Source organism: Cydia pomonella, chromosome 15 (assembly GCF_033807575.1).
Source record: "Cydia pomonella isolate Wapato2018A chromosome 15, ilCydPomo1, whole genome shotgun sequence".
NCBI lineage: Eukaryota > Metazoa > Arthropoda > Insecta > Lepidoptera > Tortricidae > Cydia > Cydia pomonella.
The window spans coordinates 13,744,507-13,767,132 of record NC_084717.1 but is presented as its reverse complement, the minus strand read 5'-3'; the positions used below and the strand labels follow the sequence as shown (position 1 = coordinate 13,767,132).

The 22,626-nt window shown below is 35.0% G+C and overlaps 1 protein-coding gene across 7 annotated transcripts in view; it reads left to right on the top strand.

Annotated features, from left to right (window-relative positions):
- LOC133525931 (protein sprint) overlaps window positions 1-22,626 on the top strand; it is a 474,626-nt gene that overhangs the window by 315,513 nt on the left and 136,487 nt on the right. For 3 of the 7 annotated variants that reach the window (XM_061862356.1, XM_061862355.1, XM_061862362.1), the window contains one exon: window positions 21,593-22,046. The exons of the other annotated variants lie outside the window; for them this stretch is intronic. In XM_061862356.1, coding sequence (XP_061718340.1) covers window positions 21,637-22,046 — 410 coding nt within the window. In that variant the 5' untranslated portion in view covers window positions 21,593-21,636. Of the gene's footprint in view, window positions 1-21,592; window positions 22,047-22,626 lie in introns of those variants that run through there. 7 annotated transcript variants of the gene reach the window in all.

Here is a 22,626-nt window from a genome sequence, read left to right as displayed (position 1 = left end):
GCATGAATCATTCCATGTGTGCAAAGACCGGCACGGTTTTATAATCTGCTGTTAGTATCTCTTGTATGTATACTTAACAAAGCAAAACGTCACCACAGTAAGAATTTCTTTACAATTCGTTTTGCAACGTCACTTTGTCATAGTTCAGCGATTACTTCCGCTTTTATTATGTTGATTATACTTTTTCCCCGGATTGAATGATATTTAAACCTCAATAATCCTTAATCAATGACGAAATTGATGAAATGATGTTCATCCTCAATCTCTCTGGTTTGCCTTAAGATTGACTAGAAGCTTTTGGCAAGACCGCTTTTTGGGCGTTCATTTATACGTTCATTTTATATTATACATGTTAAATGTTGTTAAGAGAAAAGAAGGAGGGTTATTTTACGACGATTATTCAACGATTATCTAACCGTTGAACCACATCGTTTCCGATACAAACTGGTTCTGTATGATACTTCTGGTTTGTTAATCGCGCGTGCCAACTGACGTAAAAAAATGCTTGGACTTGTCTATGATTGGCATAAAAATGACAATGACAACATTAACAACGTCAGGGTTCTTTGGCGATTCGGGAGCTTGTGATACAGCTACATTTCGATCATATCCTATAACTAATGATTGATGTCGGCTTGTCCATTTAAACATAAGACACGTAATTTAAACTGAGAATCCTTTACTTATTCGGCTTTCAGTAAATACTTGCGGCATACAGCACGCATTTTTTAATACATCCTGATGTTAGGCTGCGTATTAAAAACCTTCAACAGCGGATGACAGGATTGACGGAACCAGCTAAGCGTAAAAAAAATGTCGTGTGTTCATATTGTTTCTGCTGGTATCATTTTTATATACGCGTGCCAGATGTAAACCAAAAAATGCTTATCAGCAACTCATTTGACCATTCAAGCGTCAATTTGGCCCCATAATGGTAAAGGACCCCTTTTTATCCGATCTTTTTGTTACCATAGGGTGCGAGGGTCGATGACATTGGCCCCTTTTGTCATTTGGATTTGCACCGATATTTTTCATCGTACGTCGGATTAACAATATATCATTTCTAATCGCGTTTTCGATTATTACTTTCATTGTATTGAATGGCGTCTGTAATCCCTCGGACACGAGGATTTGGACGTATCTTTGAAACAATTGAAGCTCAGCTGCATTCATGAGATGGGACATTAGAGTGAAGGAGCGAGAGGTAGCATAAATCATGGAAAACAATGACCGTGACGAATTAACAGATGGTCTTGCTCTTTTCTCTTTTTTATATTATGCTACATTAGTGTCCAAGTAAGCTGCTTGGACAGGCAGCAAATAGTATCGTAGTACACCTACGTATTACCTACGTACGTAATTAAATAACTGAAGAGAAAGGTTGTATTTATCTTATAATAATATGTTGGGATCTGTGCGTGGGCATCACTGCTCGATTAGATGCCGATTTTTTTAGCTGATCGACAAAACAGGTTATCGTGGTAAGAGAAAACTTAAGTTCCTAGTAGATTTTATTATTTCCATTGACTGTATATTTTCAACTTTTTGAGAATGGTTATATTGGAACGTAAATAAACATTTGGGTTTTTAATTCAAGTTAGGATAAATATTAGTACATTTACTTACAGCGACTCGGGTAGATTTTATGTGAGCTACGTCTACAATGTATCACACGTTGGTAATCCGAATGTGCAAGCAAGCCAAGCAGCCGACCATAATGACGACAAACTGTGTCGAACCGTTTCGAATGAGTTTGTCGCGCCCTGTGCTCCCGCGCAGGCTCGGCGACCATAAATCAGTCTGCAACTAACGCTCAGCAATGTGGACAACCGTATAGATTGCAATTTTTGCGCAATTCCGCGATAGTTAATAATAATAATAATTTAGCCTATATACGTCCCACTGCTGGGCACAGGCCTCCTCTCATGGACGAGAGGGCTCGGGCTATAGTCCCCACGCTAGCCCAATGCGGATTGGGAACTTCACATACACCTTTGAACTTCTTCGCAGATGTATGCAGGTTTCCTCACGATGTTTTCCTTCACCGAAAAGCTAGTGGTAAATATCAGATGATATTTCGTACATAAGTTCCGAAAAACTCATTGGTACGAGCCAGGATTTGAACCCACGACCTCCGGATTGAAAGTCGGACGTCATATCCACTCGGCCACCACCGCTTTTTTATACTAAACCGATAGTTAATACTAAACTAATTTGAGTTGAGTTATAGCGTCGTGAGTCCACGTACGCTTATTTTTTTTCTTAAGTGATCTTAATCTCTCTTGAACCGGGTGCCGCGTTCAATATGTACCAAAGAAACGCCAATGTTATTATTGGCCTTCATTGGAAGCAACTAAAATTTACGAGATTTGGAGAAATCAGCAGCTCTTAGTCTTCTATCTTTTGCCTTCGTTTGATCCGTACTGGAAGCGATACCGTAACCGTATACATTTATTAATTCTTATAAGTATTTATAATATACATAGCAGCAGAATCTTATATGTAAGGAACAGTATAAATGTGTGGTTTTATGTATTACCTATTGTATGCGGCTTATAAATGGTTTATTTGAAGTTTTCTACTAATTGTGAGATGAAGGTGAAGGAAATTACCGATTACATTGTTAACTACATAGAAAGTACGAGTATGTAGCATTTCCGATTCTTCGTCGGGATCGGAAAAATTAGAAACAAATGCGATTACGTGATTGGAACTTCGTAACTATATTTACGTTCTAAGCTAAGAGATACTACGGACGAGTTAGTGATCGAATCATACGAACGAAATCAAATAAAAAAGTATAATTCAAATTAAAATACCCAAAAATCGATCGTATTTTGATCGATTTTTGAGTATAAATAAAATGGAGAAAAAAAAAACGCCAAGTTGTTACATTACATTTATTATCTCGTCGATAAAATAATATCCATTACAAATAAACAATCGTCATAAGTAATTGTTTCATATTTTTAATTAGAGTTGAAAACTCTCTACGGTAAGTACGGAACTTTAAAATTATGATCTTGATATTATTTTGATATGAATTTGATATTATTTTACTTTCCTCGCAGCGCAAGTGTACTAATAATTTGCGTGAGATGCACTACGAGTTATGGAAGTGGAGTAAACCCACGGAATATTATAATATAATAATACCTTATTATATAGTTCTGTGGGCAAACCAATATAAAATCAAAACGAGCTTGAATATCGCTTCTGAAAACGTGCGTAGCTTAATGGCCGTCCACCGCTGCGCAGCCGCAGCCTGCGCAGCCTAATTGCAATAGTGGCTCGTGCTAATCCATCAGAGCGTTGAGTGACCAAAACAATGCGCTACCTGTCGGTACCGTTAGCAGAGGGCAACAATCTTTGATAACCATTGCGCAAGCGGCCCCGTTTTCGCACGTGTTTGCTATGTGGCAATCGGTTATTACTTACTGTCAGATAAAGTTACCTTGCTATATGTATCCGATTTCCATTAACCCATTCGGAAGCCGTAATGTACGGTTTTATGACGAAATTTGAGACGCTGGTTTCGATATTTTGAGAATCAGGGAATACTATTTTGAACTGCCAAGAATTAAAATCCAATCTTAAAAATAAATAAAATCTCTTGTACCTACTGAACAAAGTTTTGAGTGTTTATATGTCAGGATAAAATTAAATAAGTACGTAATTTATGGCATTAATTATTAGCAGCATCTGGATAAACTGAAGCAATTTACTATTTTGGTAGTTGAATGAATTTGTCCTTCAATGGCTTCAGTCAATTTGCAATTGACGATTAAACTGTATGAGCACATGTTCCCTTGATTCACATTTAGTTACTTACGTTCAGTAGCAGTTAATTCATTCTTAAACTTATTATCTAGCGTCAAAGATGGGAGATATAAGTTAACTTGAAGGTTTATCTCGAGATTACCAGAGCAAATAAAGCAAATCAGCAACTAAAAAGATTAACGTCTTGTTGATACAGCCACTACAAATGTTTGCGTTTAACTGATCGTAAGATAATGTTCCATTGACTTTGAAACGTTCCGTTGCACGCAATGTTCGCATTGATATTTAATGCAAATTATGCTATACGCTCTCATTTATATGTTTATTTAATGTAAACTTGTATGTTTTTATCTATGATTATTTTATTTTATCCATGACTCTCAAATAAACATTTTATTAATTTCTTCTCTACTGAGTTAGCTAAGTAACTTGCTGATTTTGTACTTTAAATTCGTTTATTTCGAAATACATTTTGTGTAAATATTCCCGGTGTATTAGATGCTTATTTCGAAAACAAAAAATATAAAACCATACCTACAATAAATCGTGATGTTGTTGAGCATAAGATTTTGTCGTAGTCCTAAATTCCGTTTTTGGCTTGTAAACTCCTTCACTATTTAAGTCATCAGGTGGGTAGCGAGCGTCGCTTCGTAGCATAAGTTAGTATTCTGTAGCGCAGGTCTATCCTCCAGGGGCGTTGCACCGAGCCATGGAATGCGCCCGATCGTGCTTACGAAACCACTCTCAATTGGACCTCTCGAATACGCAATACGATTGTCTATTGGATTAACTTCTTGGTTCACAGTTCACGCCATCTCATAATGCTACTATTATTAACTAACCTTCCAAATTACCGTTCTGTAAGCACGCCGGCTTAGCATCATGGCTTTTTAATTACCCTTGTGTGTAGCGGAACATTTTGCTAATGCATTCCACTATACCTTCTTCGAGTCATATCTGTCGTGAGCTATTATGAGATGTGAACTCTATGCAAGTCTAATTAAGATTGTTATTGCAATTAAAGATGGAGCGTGATACGAGGTTGTAGAAGTTTCATTTTGCGGACGGTCCGGAACAACGGGGCCCATTGTTTTGTGCTCCTTATATTGCGGGTAGCGGACCACTTCATAGCCTTGCCAAGCTTTAGTGCCTAAATTCTTAGAATGTCTGCTGAATTCAATTAGCCCTGTATGGTGTTCTTTAATGTTAATTAGCTCGCCGGTGGCGCCTTGAGTTTAACCGCCTCACGTACTGTCGTTTCAACAAGCTTGTATTTTTCTTCAAATATAAGTATACTAGGCTGGAATAACTTAATAAATGATTCCTAAAATGGCGATGGTAACTTTTACTTCTAAATCAATCTAAGGCTCTGTCTGGTGGTTTTTGATGATGATGCAATATTACTGCAAGCTTGTTTATTTGATGTTTTTCGTAGGCTTAACGACTGATAAAATTCTCCTACAATGCCGCCTTTTCAGCGTCAAAAAATTCATTAATCACAAGCGACCTCAAAGGCGGCTTAGTCTAAACCTTATCGGCTCGGCTCCCACTTATAACGTTAAAGACTGATGAGAGCGATTCGTCATGCTCCTCTCTCTGACCTACATGTGGAGGGTCCTGGCCCTGGCACACTGTAATAGGGACAGAAAAATATCTGCAACCACTTGGGGTTTTGTCGACGTTCAAATCTTGGACGCGACAACTACTTCTCCCTAGGAGCGGTGTGTGTGTGTGGTCAACTGTTTTTTGCGCGCATATGTTTTAAAAATTGAATACAACTCTGACTCCAGTTGCGAGGATTTTTGTCTGTCACACCGCCCAGCGTGTGACCCCTATAATAAATCTATTGGTACCAATTTTATTGTTTTGTGTCTCAAGTTGACATGTGAGGGGGTCAAGTTACACGTTGATAATTTATATAGTGTGAACCACAACAGATAGCCATACTTTTTTATATTTGAAATATCTTAAGTATAAGTACTAACAATGCTAATGGATGGGCTTAGATATTCCTATGTTATTTTGAATTGCATTCGTGTTTTACTTTTTTTTCTGATTACAAAAGAAGTCAGTTTTTGCGTTGCGACTGTTTGTTATACAATTCCGAGCACACTTCCTTTATCATAATAACAATCTTAACAAAATACGGTCTAACAATGAATATTGATAGCGCGTGCTCGGCCGTATAATGAAACTTTTTTTTGCGCCATCTTCTATAAACTCTTTTCGCGTCAAGCTTTTTTTTACATTGATTAATGACTGTTCCATTAAGGATGAGCTCCGATCGCTCTTAAACGTAAAAGCTTTGCACTTGATGATTAAATTCTTATTAAATTACCGTCACGTCTTTCTTTTTCGGTACCGATTAATCATGGAAATGTTAATATTGAAAGTTGTTGAAAATGGAGTGTAGCAGCTTTCATTTTCGCATCGTTATTGCGTTATTCGTGAGTTGTTGTAAAATAGCACGCAACTTCTAATTAGATTCGCAGAATGTGATAATAAGAAAGTTGTACTGAAGTTAACAGTAAGATAATGATTTAACATCGAAGCGAAAACAATCGGCACCGAGTCAACAAATAACGAACATTAGTTATTTCTGTCTACCTACCTCGCCTACATTATTACTCGTGTTGTACCGTTACTGGTCTGAATTTGAACACATTAAAAACAATTTTACGGTTTGTATGAGCTAAAAGCTTTTTTCTTTTAACTTTTCAACAAATTATTCTACTAAAGATAAAGTTAATGACATTTTAATGTTTGTCTTATCTCGAGCATTTATAGTAAGCTTTACTGTCAAGGTTGTGGCCTTCAAGTGATTCATTTAATGAACTGTTTCCTTTTTAAATGATAATAAAGACGTCATTAATCTTACTCAATAAACACCCGCATATTTCCGTGCTACTAATTTACTATTGCAATTATTACTTATATGTTAGTCTCGATCGTTCTTTGTAACCTGAGTGGAATTAGCTGGCGTTGGCATACGGAATTTATACGACGGCAACGTTCGCAACATTGTTCAGTTCATTCATACCGCCATTTCCGACTTGCCCATTTCAGTAAAAGTATTGAAAATTATACAGTACGTCGCTATAAAATAGATAATAATTAAATGTAGGAAAAAGGTCTATTTGTTTCATATATTGTCATCACAACACGGAGGTGCTATTTCAGACACTTAAATGACATGTCGACTGTGAGTTGCGTCATTTTCGGCATTGCTTAAATTTTAACGTTACTTAATTTTATATACATATGTAATTTAAAATTATTTGTATCACGGGGTATTTACTTCGTATGATGATTCAGGATAACATTTACTAAATGTCGAAGAATAAGATAAGAATTTTCCGCTACTTACCTATAACCAGCAGGCAATGACAATTTGCTCGACGAATCAACCTCTGAGTTTAGTATCTATAGAATCTATCGTATATAAACAAAGACAGTGATCGCACCTGCGCTCATTTGCGTAAGTTCCGCCCACACGTAACTAGATTTGCCCTTACATTAGTATTCCCGATCGCTGACACGACCCGCATCGTTTGCCTAAGTCAACAAGGCATTGTTGGCCCAACCTGAGTTGCATCGTAATATCTGTAGACAGTTACAATCGCTTTCCTGGAAACTTGTGATAAGAGGAATCGATAATATTGATACAGAATTGTATTAATGCTAACGCTTATGCCGACAGGCTCACCACACTAAGGGGCATTTTATAAACAAGAAACCACAAGCGATATATTTAATTTTTATACTTATGTTTCTTATATGGAATAAAGGCTTATTTAATAATTTAATTTTAATAGCTAACGTATAGGCGTATAACATGTAGTGTAGTATAAATTATTTCCGAATAGATAGATTGGTATGAGTTGCGTACTAGAGAAGATGCTTGATCTGGAATCAGAGATCACAGGCTGACAATGATAAAATGACTAAAAGGTCCACTGCTCAACAAAACTAACGTTTGACAGCTGACGAATCATATCATTACTCTTATATAAGTATTTGGTAATTAACAATAAAAAATAAAAAGAATATGTTTGTTTCAGAACAATGAATTCCATAAAACATTGTTAGTAAACGAGGTACAGTTAATTATTACTACATGTATTTAATTCAAAAATATTCAACACTTAGGTATATATAGCAGTAGCCTACTCGCTATGTCTTTTCTACCCTCGCTTGTTTTTTTCTAGAATTTTATGACAAGCGGAATCAATAACATTGATATATATATTTAGTTATTGATTCAATGTTATATCGATTCGAAGATTTAATTTTAACCTTATATTGTTCACGGTTATGTATGACGACTTACGACTGAGAGCACGTATGTACTTTCTTGTTACGAGTTGTATAAAGTAGTATTTTAATAACATTAGTCAAGAAAACTTTGCAATTATGTACTCAAAGCGAACACTTCATCCATGGCCCAAGTGTCATAATTTTTTCCTATTACACAGTCACAAAAATATTCTTACATATATATGTAATTCTTATTTATAGTGTATTTAAAACTCGCATTTCATTATTTTTTGTGCTTGTAGATTTTTGTAAAAAACAAATTACCAAACAAAATATTAAAATATCTTAGAACTAATAATATATATAAAAAGACAGCTTAGCCGTGTTTAATATAAATACATCTAATATTTTCTATACCTACTTCATGTTAATATCCAGAAAGAAAAATGGGGACCACGTTTATACGAAGAAGCTAAATAGTGACTTCGGTGTCTTTTTCGTCTTAAGAAGCGCATTAGAGGGATGGAATATAGGCATTGTATACATGTTACTGATAGCCATTATCACTGTGATGACGCCACTTTAATTATTACGAATGCGGTTAGTATCAGTATCCGATTTTTCAATGCATAATATAACTATAGCCGTATTAAATCTATAGTTAAGTATAACACAGTAGGTAAGGAAAGTTAGAACTTTAGATTACGATACGATGCGATAAAACCGATAAACTTTATAACGGCTGCTTTTTATGGTTAGATACTTAAGCTCGAGTTTCAGTAAAAAAAATAGATAGCCGGCAGTGGTTAGTTTTTGTGCTCTTGGCCTTGCCCGTGTTTTTGCGCGAAAAGTTTTTTATTGGCTCCTATCCTAAGCTTATAGTTGGTATGGGTGAAGTACTCTTAAGTGTATTACACTGTTTGTCGGAGCTCTTGAAACTTGTTTAGTGTAATGGTTTTATTAATATTGTTTAATAACACTGTTTTCTTTGCGAATTCTGATATATCATTTAATCTTCTGTGTAATAAGATTTAAGGCTCCAGACTCTATTATAAAACTTTAATGGAAATGAATTAACGAAACGTGTATTTATTTTTTATTGAGCACAAATAGGCCAATTACTTCTACGCCTAAACCAATAAGAGTCGTAAATAAAAATAATGCGAGGTAGTCGCAAGTTGCTAGCACATTGTGGCTTTTGCGGGCCTGCGGCGCGCGCCGAATACAAATGGATTGTTATGTTTGGATCACTTCTGAACTAACAATACTAGCTATTCCACCTTTTTTTTTCACAAACGACATGACGTGACATTTACAACTATAAATATACGAGTAATGAAGAGTTTGCACTTTTCTGATTTTGATTGTTGTACATACCTACGCTTATTTCAGAACATACTTCGAAGAGAAATGTGATCATGGTTTAGCAGTTATTTCTGGTTCTTTTATACCCGGTTAAGACCGGACTATTTTTCGGCGAATAGGAAGGGCGTCACAAAAATGTATTACTTATTTCTTACTAACTTTTAACTCCGAATATTTAATGCAAATGATAAAGAAGAAAACAAGCTTTTATTATTAATTCGCTTAATACTCCTTAATAAAATAGTTTAGTAGTTATTTACACTCAAAGTTCCATTACATTTTCTTCAAGACACCAAACCGAAAAACCTTCTTGAACTAAGATCGAACGAGTTTGCAATTCAAACTCTAAAGCAAGGAGAATAACTTGCATACGTTGAAAAAATCCGGTCTTTTCCATTAAAATTCAACCTTTTCACACTTTTTTTTTAAACGTTCGTAACATACAACCGACTCGACTGAGCGGTCACTAAAATATGGCCTATTGCCATATGGGCGGGATAAAATAGCGTTATACATTGCATTGCTAGTGAGGTAAAATAGCTGCTATTTTGATAGCAATTGGGATTATACGATTTTATCCTCCATCCGATAACCTTACCTACTACGAAAATGATTTCCTCGAAAAGTGTTAGTTACCTACATATTTTTTATGCAAAAAATAATCCTTAACAATTAATAATTGCTTCAAAACACGTGCATTGTATCCGTTATAAACTGCAATTAATAATCTATTTATTATGCAAATTTTTTATCTTTTTTATTTTATTTTTTATCTTATGCAAATTCCTTATTTATTTATAATCTATCTTTTGTACTAATTCATACAATGTATACCCCCCGGGTCAAATATGGGGTTGGACGTAAACAGGTCCTTTATTTGTAAAATATAGAAAAAAAATAAACGTCAATATTCACATGCTTGTCAACCCATTTCAGAAAGTTGTCAAGAAAGAAGTAATTTGGCACCTGGAAGAGGAACTTAATATGTAATACTGCATTTTTATATACAAGTATAATCATAGTTACATTGACTAGAGCGCACTAGAGCGTCTCAATTTATCGCAGAAAAGCAGGAGCGTAGTAAATAATAAAAGGAACACAATAACATGTATTAGCCATAACTTAATAAGAAAGCTTTTTAAGAAGAACCCATGTTAGGTACCTACAGCGTACAGGGCAAAGAGAGTCACAGACACCTGATGGTGAGAAAAAAATTGAAAAAAAAAACAGTAGAATTTTTTTTTTATAGACCACTGACAAATTGAAATCACCCGACATAACCTTGTTAGACTGCACAGGTGTTCTGTAAAAAAAAACAATAATAACGAAAAAGGATTGTAGTCGAGTCAGGCACGTATTAATAATCCATTACGGCTAGTTGCTTCCGGTTTCGGAACTGTGTTTATTGTCTATGGAGCATCAATAAAACCTTTTGTTCAAACAGCCGAATGAGGAAGCGAGGTGTAAAGAATTTGTATTCGCGGTGCAGTGTCAGTGTTTAAATTTTGCAACGGTTTTTATGCGACACTCGGCTAGTTTAAACTTGATGCTTGATTGCAAGAAAAGTTATAATAAAAACACAATCTTATTGCAACACTTCAACATTGTCGTGTTTATTTTTGCAGAGTATAACAAATGGCGAACTTAGTCTCCCTTACGCAAGTCTGTTGTCTAGGTAGATTATACCTAATTATTATCAGAAAAGAAAGATACAAATTAGGTTGTTATAACATCGAAGTATTTGTTTATTAAATTCGTAGGTGGTTACTACGAGTATAGTTGGTAGGTTAGCATTGTTTTACACCCTCTCAATATTTTCTTATGATTAATATAATCTGATTTATAATGACTATTTACATCCATTCTGTCATAGGAAGTGGTAATTTTTTTTTGTCAAAATGTGTGAATGTTGTTGTTAATGTGGTCTGCGAAGCAGAAGAAAAACAATAAAAAGCCGGCACAACCAGTTAAATTTAAACATAAACAGTCCTTTGCACAATTAATTCGTAAAAGCTAAAGCTGAGTAAAACCAGTTGCTGCTTCGACGCACGTGCGGTTGGTTCCTTGGGTAGGTTGCGCAAGCCCTGATTCACTTCAATGTTGACATTCTAGCCTGAGAACCGAGCCTTTTGTTGAATATTGTCTGCAGTAAATATAGGTAGCTGAAATGAAAAAGATTGGTTGTAGTAGACACTACTAGCATATCGAATACAATGCTAACGAGTAACAGAGAAATGTGTATTTTTTATTATTTAATGACGCCATTTAAACCGATGCTCTACCTACCATGAATCTAAAACAATTTTATGAAGATCCGATGATTTTTATAGAAAAAACCATCTAAATTCTCACTGGATTCAGTATGAACTTGGGTGTTTAGTTGTTACATTTTAATCATACACAATTATAGTGAAAATGCAATAGAGGAATAACAACATAATTAATTACATATCTGTTGTTCATCGGAATATTTTTCAATAAATTCTTGGACTTTCACGGTAAAAACGAATATCCGTTATCCTACTTCTCCATAATAATGCAATTTAACAGGCACGTGCTTAATTGTGAAGGCCAGCTTGTTAATTGCTATAATAATGATGATTGCTGGTAAAAGTCCAATTAAACTGAACCGTCCACCTGCGCGAACGCACCTTCCTGGCAGATGATCGGGACAAACTTGCTTAGCGAAAATTCAACTCAAGAAACAGATTTAGTACGACTTAAGTTCCATAAACAGTATGTATAATAAGAGGTCACGCTTTAGCTGGTTCCACGTGGTAAACCCACGCTTGCGGTAAGAGGCCTTTGGAATAATAAGTCCAGATACGCAGTTCCAAATTTAAATAATATCCGTTTGTTCTTTTTCATTTTTTGATAGCACGAAATTTTGTTTTCGATTTTTATAGCCTTTGAACACCTTGTCCTTGTACCTAATTTGAATTTTGGTTAAACCTGTTACATTGTACATTGTACAGTGTGTTCTTTAAAGTATTCGTTAAGTGTTAAAGCCATTATAAAATAATGAACTAGAACAACATTGGAGTTGAGTTAGGTTAAGTAACATTATTATTTACTCATATAGGTAAACAAGATAAATCTGAGTACTTTTGTATTTGTTGTTATGTACTAAATACAACATTTTTAAACGTTTGTTTTCAATCATACTTTTATCTACTATTTAATAATACATTTAATTTTAATTTTATTTTTGGGAAACATACAGCACATAATAATACAATAAGGCACAAGATAAAGTTAGAACATAAGCCAAAACAGTTTCCACTAATAGCTAATACAAAATTCCTTTGCTCCGAAAAAAGTACAATAATTGGGTATTTATCCATCTGTAGTTATTTATCTGTTTCAGATCCACATTATTTTATTTCTAATAAATATATACGTACCTATTTATGGCTCTAGTTAGGAAATTAAAACGAAGCCATTTAATATATTACGTGCAAAAAAACTGATTCAATAAACTATTGAAAATGTTTATCACCTTTATTGTCTGTTTAATAACATTGATAATTATTATATGGCTTATTATGCGAAGCACTTGCTTCATCTATTCAGTCAAGGCCAGGTGTCATTACAATTGCTTGCTAAACCCAATGAGTCGAAGGCAGAGACATACCTACCAGTTTAAATAATCTTCGATTACGATAGGAGATACCTACCTATCTGAAGATCATGTTATACTAGTCCAAACGAGAATAAGACTTGCCTCTCGCCCGCTTTGCAGATTCCGTACTGCATGGCCCGTTGACTTGTAAATTTATTGCCTAAACCAGTCACGTCTCACTGTAATTGTGTTCGAATAGATATTCGTGTTCAAATGACATTATTCTCTGTGCGACAGGAAAATAGCACATATTCAAATGTAAAATGTGATTTTTAACCTCCGATGTCGCATGTTTACAAACTCTAAAATAAAATTACAGAGATAATTAATGTGCATTATGCAATGAATTTGATTGAAATTTAAAGTGTTTATTCAGGTCTGTCGGCCCATATTGTGTTAGTTTACACAGCACTTAAAGATAATATTAGTCGAGTATATAGATAAACTATAACAAAAAATTACATTAAGATTATAAATACATATAATAAATAATTAAATAAATAAATAAATATTATAGTACATTATTACACAAATTGACTAACAAGGAAGGGTACCCAACTGTCCGACTCCGATTTGATTCATTTTGATATATGTTATAGAGTAGTCTAAAATAACGGACACGTATTTTTTTTAGCTGCCCAAACTCAACCTATTGGGAGAAATTGTCCTCCAAAGTACTAAAAAGTTACTAAATCTTCTAACTCCTATAGAAAGTGATGCTCAAGCAACTTGCTAGTTAATGGCTTGTTTGAGAGCAGGAAAAAAGAATGTACACGTGTTTTGTTATATCTGCTTAAACTCAAGTTTTCCTAAAAAAACACCCGTCTTTATGTGTAACTATAGTGATAAGATATTATAAAACTTCAATTTAACTTAAATTACATAATAATTATAAATTTTAAAAAGACAAATCATTTTACTTGACATACTGCCAAACCGATTAGACTTGGCCAACCCAGTATTGTTGAATTGGACTGTGGAATCTGCCTGCAATCAATACGAACATAGTTAAACTATCAGTGTCCCTTTGGCTACTTTGGTTGCTACAAAGTATTTGACGCTGACTGTACTAACATTATTGATAGTATTTTTCCTACTCTTACGATTGATTACGATTACGATAAAATTATACTAATACATCAATAGTATGCAAGTTCGAGAATTCAAATTTGGAATTGAATGCAAACGGAATGAATGAAGTAGGTAACGGTCAATAAGTACCTATTTTACTGTAAATTGAAAATTTCTGTTGTTAAATTCGTGTTTTTCTGCAATAAAACTAAGTAAACACAAAAAGCAAACAGGAGTAGTCCAAGGCAAGTAAAAAAGGCTGTGACTAACTCATAGAATGGCGCGTCTCTAATCGATATTAGATAATCCGACACTTTAGACACGCTCTTACGGTCTAACGTTACATTGACGGCTTCTATTACCGCTCTAGTGGAAAAAACATGTTTATTATGTTTGTAACACTTTTACGGAGAAAAGAAAAGCATTTGGGCCAATCAACCTTTGGAAGTTGTTATTCTATCCAGTAGGGAGTATTCTATCCACTATCCTTATCTTATCCTCTTTAGAGGATAAGATAAGGAGGGAGAGAATGTTGAAAACAGTGTTAATGCACACCGTGCTATTGGAGCATAGCCTGTAAATAGGTTTGCAACTACAGTGTTAAGGCCCTGCATCGAAAAATAACGGGATCTTTGAAGCGTGGCAGGGGCTAGCCCCGGAAACAAACAGACGTGATTTTCGGATATATGTATCTTGACTATATGATAAGAGGTATGATACTAGTCGAAACAAAAAGGCTTAAAATTTTCTCGATAGAATATAAATCCAAAGTTACATCTACATTTTTAGTGTTTACCTCAGTGCAACTAGAAAACACATCTTCATCCAGCATAATCCACTTTAAAGTAAAGGTTTTCATCTCGTCTTAAACATCATTCAACTAAATATTAACTTATTATCTTATACAAACGGATTTATTCTCGTTTTTGATTTTATGAATTCAACAGAAAACGCCCATTTTACGCAGTTCGACTTCTCTTTTTGTCATGCGTCAAAGTCATATATGCGTCCTTTATGCCAGTAATGTTAGATGGCCGTGGTGCCTCAAAGAGGTAAGACCTATGTCAAATCGCGCAGCGCTTCAAATTACGTAAAATCGACATATCCAATAAACGTTGAGTCGTAGCTCTATTAACTAGTAACGGAATCCGAGGTCTACTACGAATGGAGCTATCTTTACAGGCCTATACGTTACGCATGTGTGCGTGTTTGCTTAGCTACGTCAAAGTCAAATACTCTTTGAACAATTACAACGGGTAAGGAAGTTTCGACAGCATCTGTAATGTATCGGTAGCTGTGTGGTCGTGTAGACACCAAAGAAAAAATGCGAGACATCTATAGACCCATCGAATCTAATCGTAACTTTTTGTTTTCTTTTTTTGTTACTATATAATATCTTTATTGCTTATTTTCTATTTTATTGTAAAAGTAAATCTTGTCTGTCTTATACAGAAATAAAGTTATTCTTTTAAATATGTGTATTAAAAACATATTTTAATGACACGAATTATTTTATTTTATTCATACCAATTTTTCTATAGCCTAGGTAATCTTTATGTAAAACAAATATACTTATTATATAAAAAAAAAAACGAAAAAAATCAACATGTTTATTAGAAAAAAAAAATCGTTTGCACGGGCCGGGGTTTGAACCAGCGACCTCTGATTTGTAATCCGCATGCCTTAAGAACAATTCACATAATTTATTTAACAGGATACTGTCAAAACGTCAATGACTAATATGACTTTTCAGCAAAGAGTAAAGTAACTATGCTTTTCAGTTTGATTTTACTTGACAAGGAGCAATAAGAAAAACGTACCGAATCGTCCCTTTCTTAAAATTGCCATTCAAAGAGAGAGATGGGCATTGTGATAAGAGAGGTATGGGCATTGTGAATTTCATCACGCTTTGTGTGGTAGGGCACAGCCAGTACAGAAAACCGCAGCCAAATAACACTAGACCCTACTCATAGTGTTGTGTTCCTGCCGGTGAGTAAGGTTGCCAGAGCTCAACGAGGGGGGGGGGGGGCGAGTTTAGGGTCGGCAACGCGCATGTAACTCCTCTAGGCGTACATAGGCTTCGGAGACTGCTTACCATCAGGCGGGCCGTATGCTTGTTTGCCACCGACGTAGTATAAAAAAAAAAGAAAATTCAGCTCGTGTGTGGTGCTATCTATAGTTTTTTTATATGGGTACGCTGACAGCTGTCGTTTCAATACGATTTTGCGAGATTTGGCGTTTTTAGGTTAATAATTATATAGAGATAACACCTGTCACCCTACCCATCGAGTTTGAAAAATACTATAAATGTTAACATATACAGGATGGTTTTTGATAATGTATATCTTAGAACTTACACTGTTTTTAATTTTTTTTTTTTTCAGATTTTAAAATTATACTTTTTTACCTTAATAATATATCTTAGTCTTGACAAAGACGATTAAAGTTTTATACTTAGCAAAATCGCTTACTAACAATGTCTTTCCTGTAAGTTTAGGCAACTGCTATAGCAGATACCACCATTTAACAGCAGTATCAGTTCATTACACTTGGTTCGGTGCTTCAACCTCTTGTCTAACTGTCTGATAATTAAAGTAGTTCCTAATAGACGGCGTTGTGCAATTTTGGATATCCCGATCAAACTTTTCATTTCAGAGGAACGCGATTCTGTGTTGATAATGTTAGTCAATACTTTATTTGTCCATGCTCTTGAAACCATTAGCCAACCAATTAGCTTATGGCGGGCATTGAAGGGTCGTTCTTTGAAATCAGATTATTAAATATAATTTCAATATAAGCCCATCAATCGAATAGGCATACATTTTGGTCAATTTCTTACCTATCAGGGGAATAATAAAATCGATAAAAAGAATGTAAAAGCGACGAGGGAATGAAAAAAACCGATAAGGGAATGACAAGGAATGACATAATGACAATTAATTTCGGAACAATTACTTCCAAAATAATACACTGAATCATAGAACGCTCTTAGCAACTTAATGTTATTAATGTTATTATTAAGATCTATAGAACGAAGTACCAAACGTTGATTTTAGTTGAAACCCCAGTCCAAAGGCATTGAATGAGAACCAGGGGAAAAGAAATAAGTATGTCTTTGATCGACTGTTATGATTACGATAATTTTTACTTAATCCATGAAAGTAAATAATCATTTACTTGACATATGATTTTACATTGTACATGCCCATGAAGAATACATTTTATATCAAAACACACGGGAATGAAAATCACAGTGAACCAAAGCCACGGGAACGATATTATGAAATCGTTTATTTCAGGTGAAAGACCCATAATTACATCACAAACAAACGAAAATACAATACAAATTAACTTAAATTAAAAACAGTCAAAATAACAATCATAAATACATACGTCAATTTTGTGTTACCTGTAAGAATAGCATATATTTTTAAGAAAATAAGTAAACTAAATATCAATATCCTTAGTAATTTACCTCTAGTTTTATGTCAACCTAATATCCTAAGAGCATTTATTAGAAACATATTAAGAAGTTCTAAATGTCACGGAACGTGTAGTGTGACTTCCTCGGATTTTATGATATTTTATTTTTCTTTGAAAGTGTTTTTTAAGAATTTTATATCAAATGTTAACACTTACACCTATTCCACAATACGGTTTAAAAATTGTATGGATATATAACGACTTTATAACAATTTTAATAACATACATCTTGTGATCAGTTTTCGTGTCACCGCCGCGCGTGATAACATAAACATGCAGTACTCGGTAGAAAGTTACCTTTACGTCTGGCAGCCTTTTTAACGCTTTTTTTTTAGAACAGCAATACTGTGTTGGTGTCAGATTTGCAAATGGCTGAAGGGAGAAATGTTGTCGAAAATTATTATTTTGTGTTAATTTAAAAAAAAAAGGTCAACCTTAACGCGTCACCGCCATGTTTGAGTTTTTAAAAGTCAGTGCTCATTTCACGTTATTGTTTGTAACATAAGATATACCTAATACATTCGAGATTGAGCTAATTATTTAATATTTGCAAAAAGGTAATTTTTAGGTAATACCGAACATGTTTCAAATTGTCACGACAGTGGCCTCAAAATTCTCTCCCCGCCACGGACTATTGAATCCACGTTCGTGTCATATAGATACGTGGTCGTGACATTCTCAATTCGTTTGATTAATTTAGAGGCATATTCACTCTTTAGAAATGGATTGTATTAGCTACGTTCATTTGTTATTATTGCCCAACTGCCGAAGCAGAAAAATGGTTTCCGCGTGTATGTGGATGTATGATGTGTATCCGATTCTTTGTCACGCTCTACAGCGTTAGTTTGACGAATTTCAACGTATGAGCTGTCATTCGATGTGTCGTAGTCATGGGAGTAACTTAGGCTATATTTAAAATATTGTATAATGCAAAATAGTGGAGTTGGCCGCCAAAATGCCGAAACGTCACGGCTGAGGGACTCTTTGTGACAACCGTGATTATGTACTCATTTTATTTACCTTTCCTGAGGGTATTAAGCTTGACCATATGCATCAAAAAATGCTTTTTATACGTAACAATATGTGAAAAATATTTTTCTGGACACAATTTAAGAATTACCCTGATTGTTTGAGTAATTGTTTAAAAGTTTCACTTTTTTGTAGTTTTCGTTGTTACCATATACTTACTTTTTTCTTTTTTATATGTAGGTGACAACTGTGATTCACTATCATCCGAAAAATTGGTCGTCGGAAAACGGCACCCTGTATTTCCTGCCTCAACAATATATTACTAAATAAAATATGATAACTAACAATGTAAGATACCGAATTTAAAAAGATAGGTAGTGTTATACCTACAATTATCTATACTATTGACATCTTCCAAAAATCAACAATAAAAATTGGCTATATTGTAGTCTCAGATTTATTACAATTTACAACAATATAATTTTTTATTTTCTAGTAGCAAGTAATAACGCCATCTTTTTTATTTTCTAAGAATTCAGTTTCTGGCCGACCGCGTATAATCGTAGTTAACTTTTGTAACGCTAGATGGAGCTTTCACCTTCACGTGCGCCGCGGACTCCGCGGAGCGCTTCCATGTGTGCGTGCTAGCGGGGAGTGAGGAAGCTATCGGGCGTGGCTTACGAACCGGTATTCACGGCTTTAGTAGGCCCTTAACTCCATATAGCGTCACTCGATATAACGATTCACTCCCTAAAACGTCGACATTTGTTGGCTATATTTTCTTTACTTTAATATTAATTTCTCTCTATATAACGAAAAATATAGCATCAAAAAAACGTCCACTGAGTGTCGCTATATAGAGTTTCGTCATAATAGATAGTTTCAATGCTGTGCTGCGTAAAAATATGACATTGCTTCTGAACAGAATACAAGACAGACGGAACAGCCTCCTCAAGACATTAGCTGTAAAGAATGAGTGCTCAATAATGCAACACTTAATTAAAAATACATTGTCATTAGTAAGTTTTGAATATTAACATAGTTTTTAGGTTTTAGCTTTAATAATACTAACAAAGTGGATCTTGTTGTCTGAATAAATAAACGTTGCTACTACTGTAATAACGACTTATCTGATGGACTTGACTAAATAAAATACTACTTGTTGTTCTTCTTTTTCGCCAGCTACATAAGTCACAAAATTATCATAATAACAAGATTTTTATCGACCTACTTAATTTTTCAGTCATAACTTCATAAGTACAAGTGGGAGATTAGATGTCACAATGCCAACTTGCTGTTAGTAAAAGTGTATCAACCTATCTTCTTCTTACGTGTCGAGGTGATCTTAATCAGAAAGCACCTATCAACTTATTCATAATGTCGATTTAGTGCATATATGTTATGTTAAGCTGCAAAAAATCACTTACGACATCATGCTAATATAAAAACTTACGATTTTATTAATGTGCTGAACAATAGTACAATGATTACGTGAAACAGATAGCGCTAATATTTACAATAGACATCAAAGTCTTACCTATTTTTTATAGATATCATTTGTCAATACAATAGTATGAAGTTCTCATTCCTTATAGAAGAAAGTTATCTTTAGTATTCCGCCACGCTTGGCATGCATATCAACATTGTATACCTTGTTCTCATAGCACAAAATCAAGTTTCAAATACTCATATGAATATAATGAGCACATTTAATCATTTATACACCTTACACATTCATCATCAGAACAAATCTTTGCACTTTAACGGAACGAATCTCTATTGAATTTGGTAATTATGTAAGTAGCCCAATGGTTGTGTAACAGTGGCGTAACATTGTTGCGCGTGAGTGGACCGGGGCATGCAAAATTGACCGCGTCCGCCGGACGGAGCGGCGGCGAAATTTCTTCGCGGCTTCTTAGACGAGTACCTGAGGGCCTACCGCGAACACCGAAGTTCGCAAATTGCGGGCATCTTTCTGTTTTAATTCATTTAAGACGTAAGTATTTAGAGTGACAGAGAAAGATGCCCGCAATGTGCGAACTTCGGTGTTCGCGGTAGGCCTTCTGCTAACAAAACACTTAAGCTGACCATTAACAGGCCTTGTCTCGTTGCGATAAAGCTTATAAATAGGTAGTAACTTTGTCGACGGCAGTACATTCAAAACAAAATAAAATTAGTCATTTAAATCTCTGTTTAATGATTAGATTGTTTTAGATGCCACTTGATAAAATAGACCGGGAGTTTATTTTGTTTGTAGCACGTGATAAATCCTAGTTTCTGAGTTTGCTTTCAGATTGCTCTGCACTAAAATAAAAAGTTTCCGACCAAAGTCGATAAAAGTTTTATTTGCAATATTAAATCCTGTCTTTAACTCTTCACTGCAGTTTGTGGAAATGGGGCCGCAGTTTTATCAAAATACGAAAGTTTTTTTCCTTTCATGCTGAACTCTGCAACATATTCATTTTGATCAGATTGATTCCGTAAATGTGAGAGAGGGTCAAGGTGAGGAAACAAATGAGTTACCAGTTTAATCTAAATGCATTTGGCATGAATAATGTCCTATAATATTATATTTAATATTTATATTTAACAATGGGTGATATACTCGTAGGAGGCTACGTTTAGCATGACTATTAATGCTGTTGTAGTTTAAGTAGATTGTACACAAATTAAGTAGCATACATATGTGTGACATTCTGCTTCGATTTATAATAAAGATTGTTGGTTTAATCGCTAAAAACCCTATCGTAACTACTCGATGTTTACTACGTCTATACAGTCATAATGATATTGCGGAACATGAATACCTATTAACCTAAATTGAACCCTATTGTGCGATGGATTCTTCATTTAAACCGGGACTTAGCAACTATAGTTGACAAACATGCATTCATAACATTTATTGACATGTCAGGGACTCGCAATTAGTCTTTATATTAATCAGCCCATAACTAGGTCATTTTCATTAGTACAGATAAAACAACTCTGGAAATAACTACAAGGTTTCGATTATTAGCGTCTAACATCGTTGTTTCTTCTTTGCAGACAAAAATGTAGATGTGAAAAAAGTTTTGCCTACAGTTGGGACGATGTCAGTTGACCAGGCATCCCCTCTTGTGCCCATCAAGCCACAAGTGTCTCTGCAGAACAGTGCGCTGATTAAAAACAGTCATAATAGGAGCAGTTTTTGTGGAGCGATTCCGTCGCCGACAAACGGCAATGGGACGTTCAAAACTTTCGCCGTGAACCGTAAGAGTTGGAGCGGGAACGTGACACTTCCACTCCAACAGTTCAGCCCCGACACCCAAACCCCCCAGCTCGGGACCTTCCGCTCCGGCACCGGGACGTTCCCGAGGAACAGGGAGCGGAACAATAACGGCTCAAACGGAATATTAACACCTAACGGGAACTCGGTGCAGACGTTTAGAGGAAATGAAGTGCGGAGGAGCGGATGTACTAACGGCCGGCGCTACGCTGAGATCGGAAACTGGAGTAAAAGGTTAGTACGGAAACGTTGTCCTGTCATTGGTTAATTTATCTTTTGTTTTTCGTGAGTTGTCAGCGGAAAACCCAATGGCTGTTGTACGAGTTTATAAGTCTGGTCAAAATTACTTTTAAGTTTTAACTGAGACAAATAAATTGATCTAAGCGCGTTAAGTAGAAAGCAATTAAAATTCCTATTTATTCTTTATTACTGCTACGGAACGTAAACCCCTTCCATCGTCTGTATTTCCTGTTAAGTCCATAAGTAATAGGCATTTTCTAGGAAAAAGCAAATTTGATATTATCGGATCCAGTAAAGTCCATTTCCAATCAGACCAGGGTAAATTACAAAGTTTTAAGTTTCTATGTAGCAGTTTCAAAATTGTATTATGAACGTAATAAAAATTTTATTTCTATCCCTTACTACTACCAAGTGAAAAGCGTCTTATTAGGTTTAAACAAATAGCGTCCCCCAGGTAAATAAAGTAGCTAAGCGTAGCTTGTTCCGCCAACTTTTACTAGGGCCTATTTATTTTCTTTTTTTCATCCCGAGTAATTCTGTAACAAGTTTTTCCAATTTCACTCTCGTCCCTTTC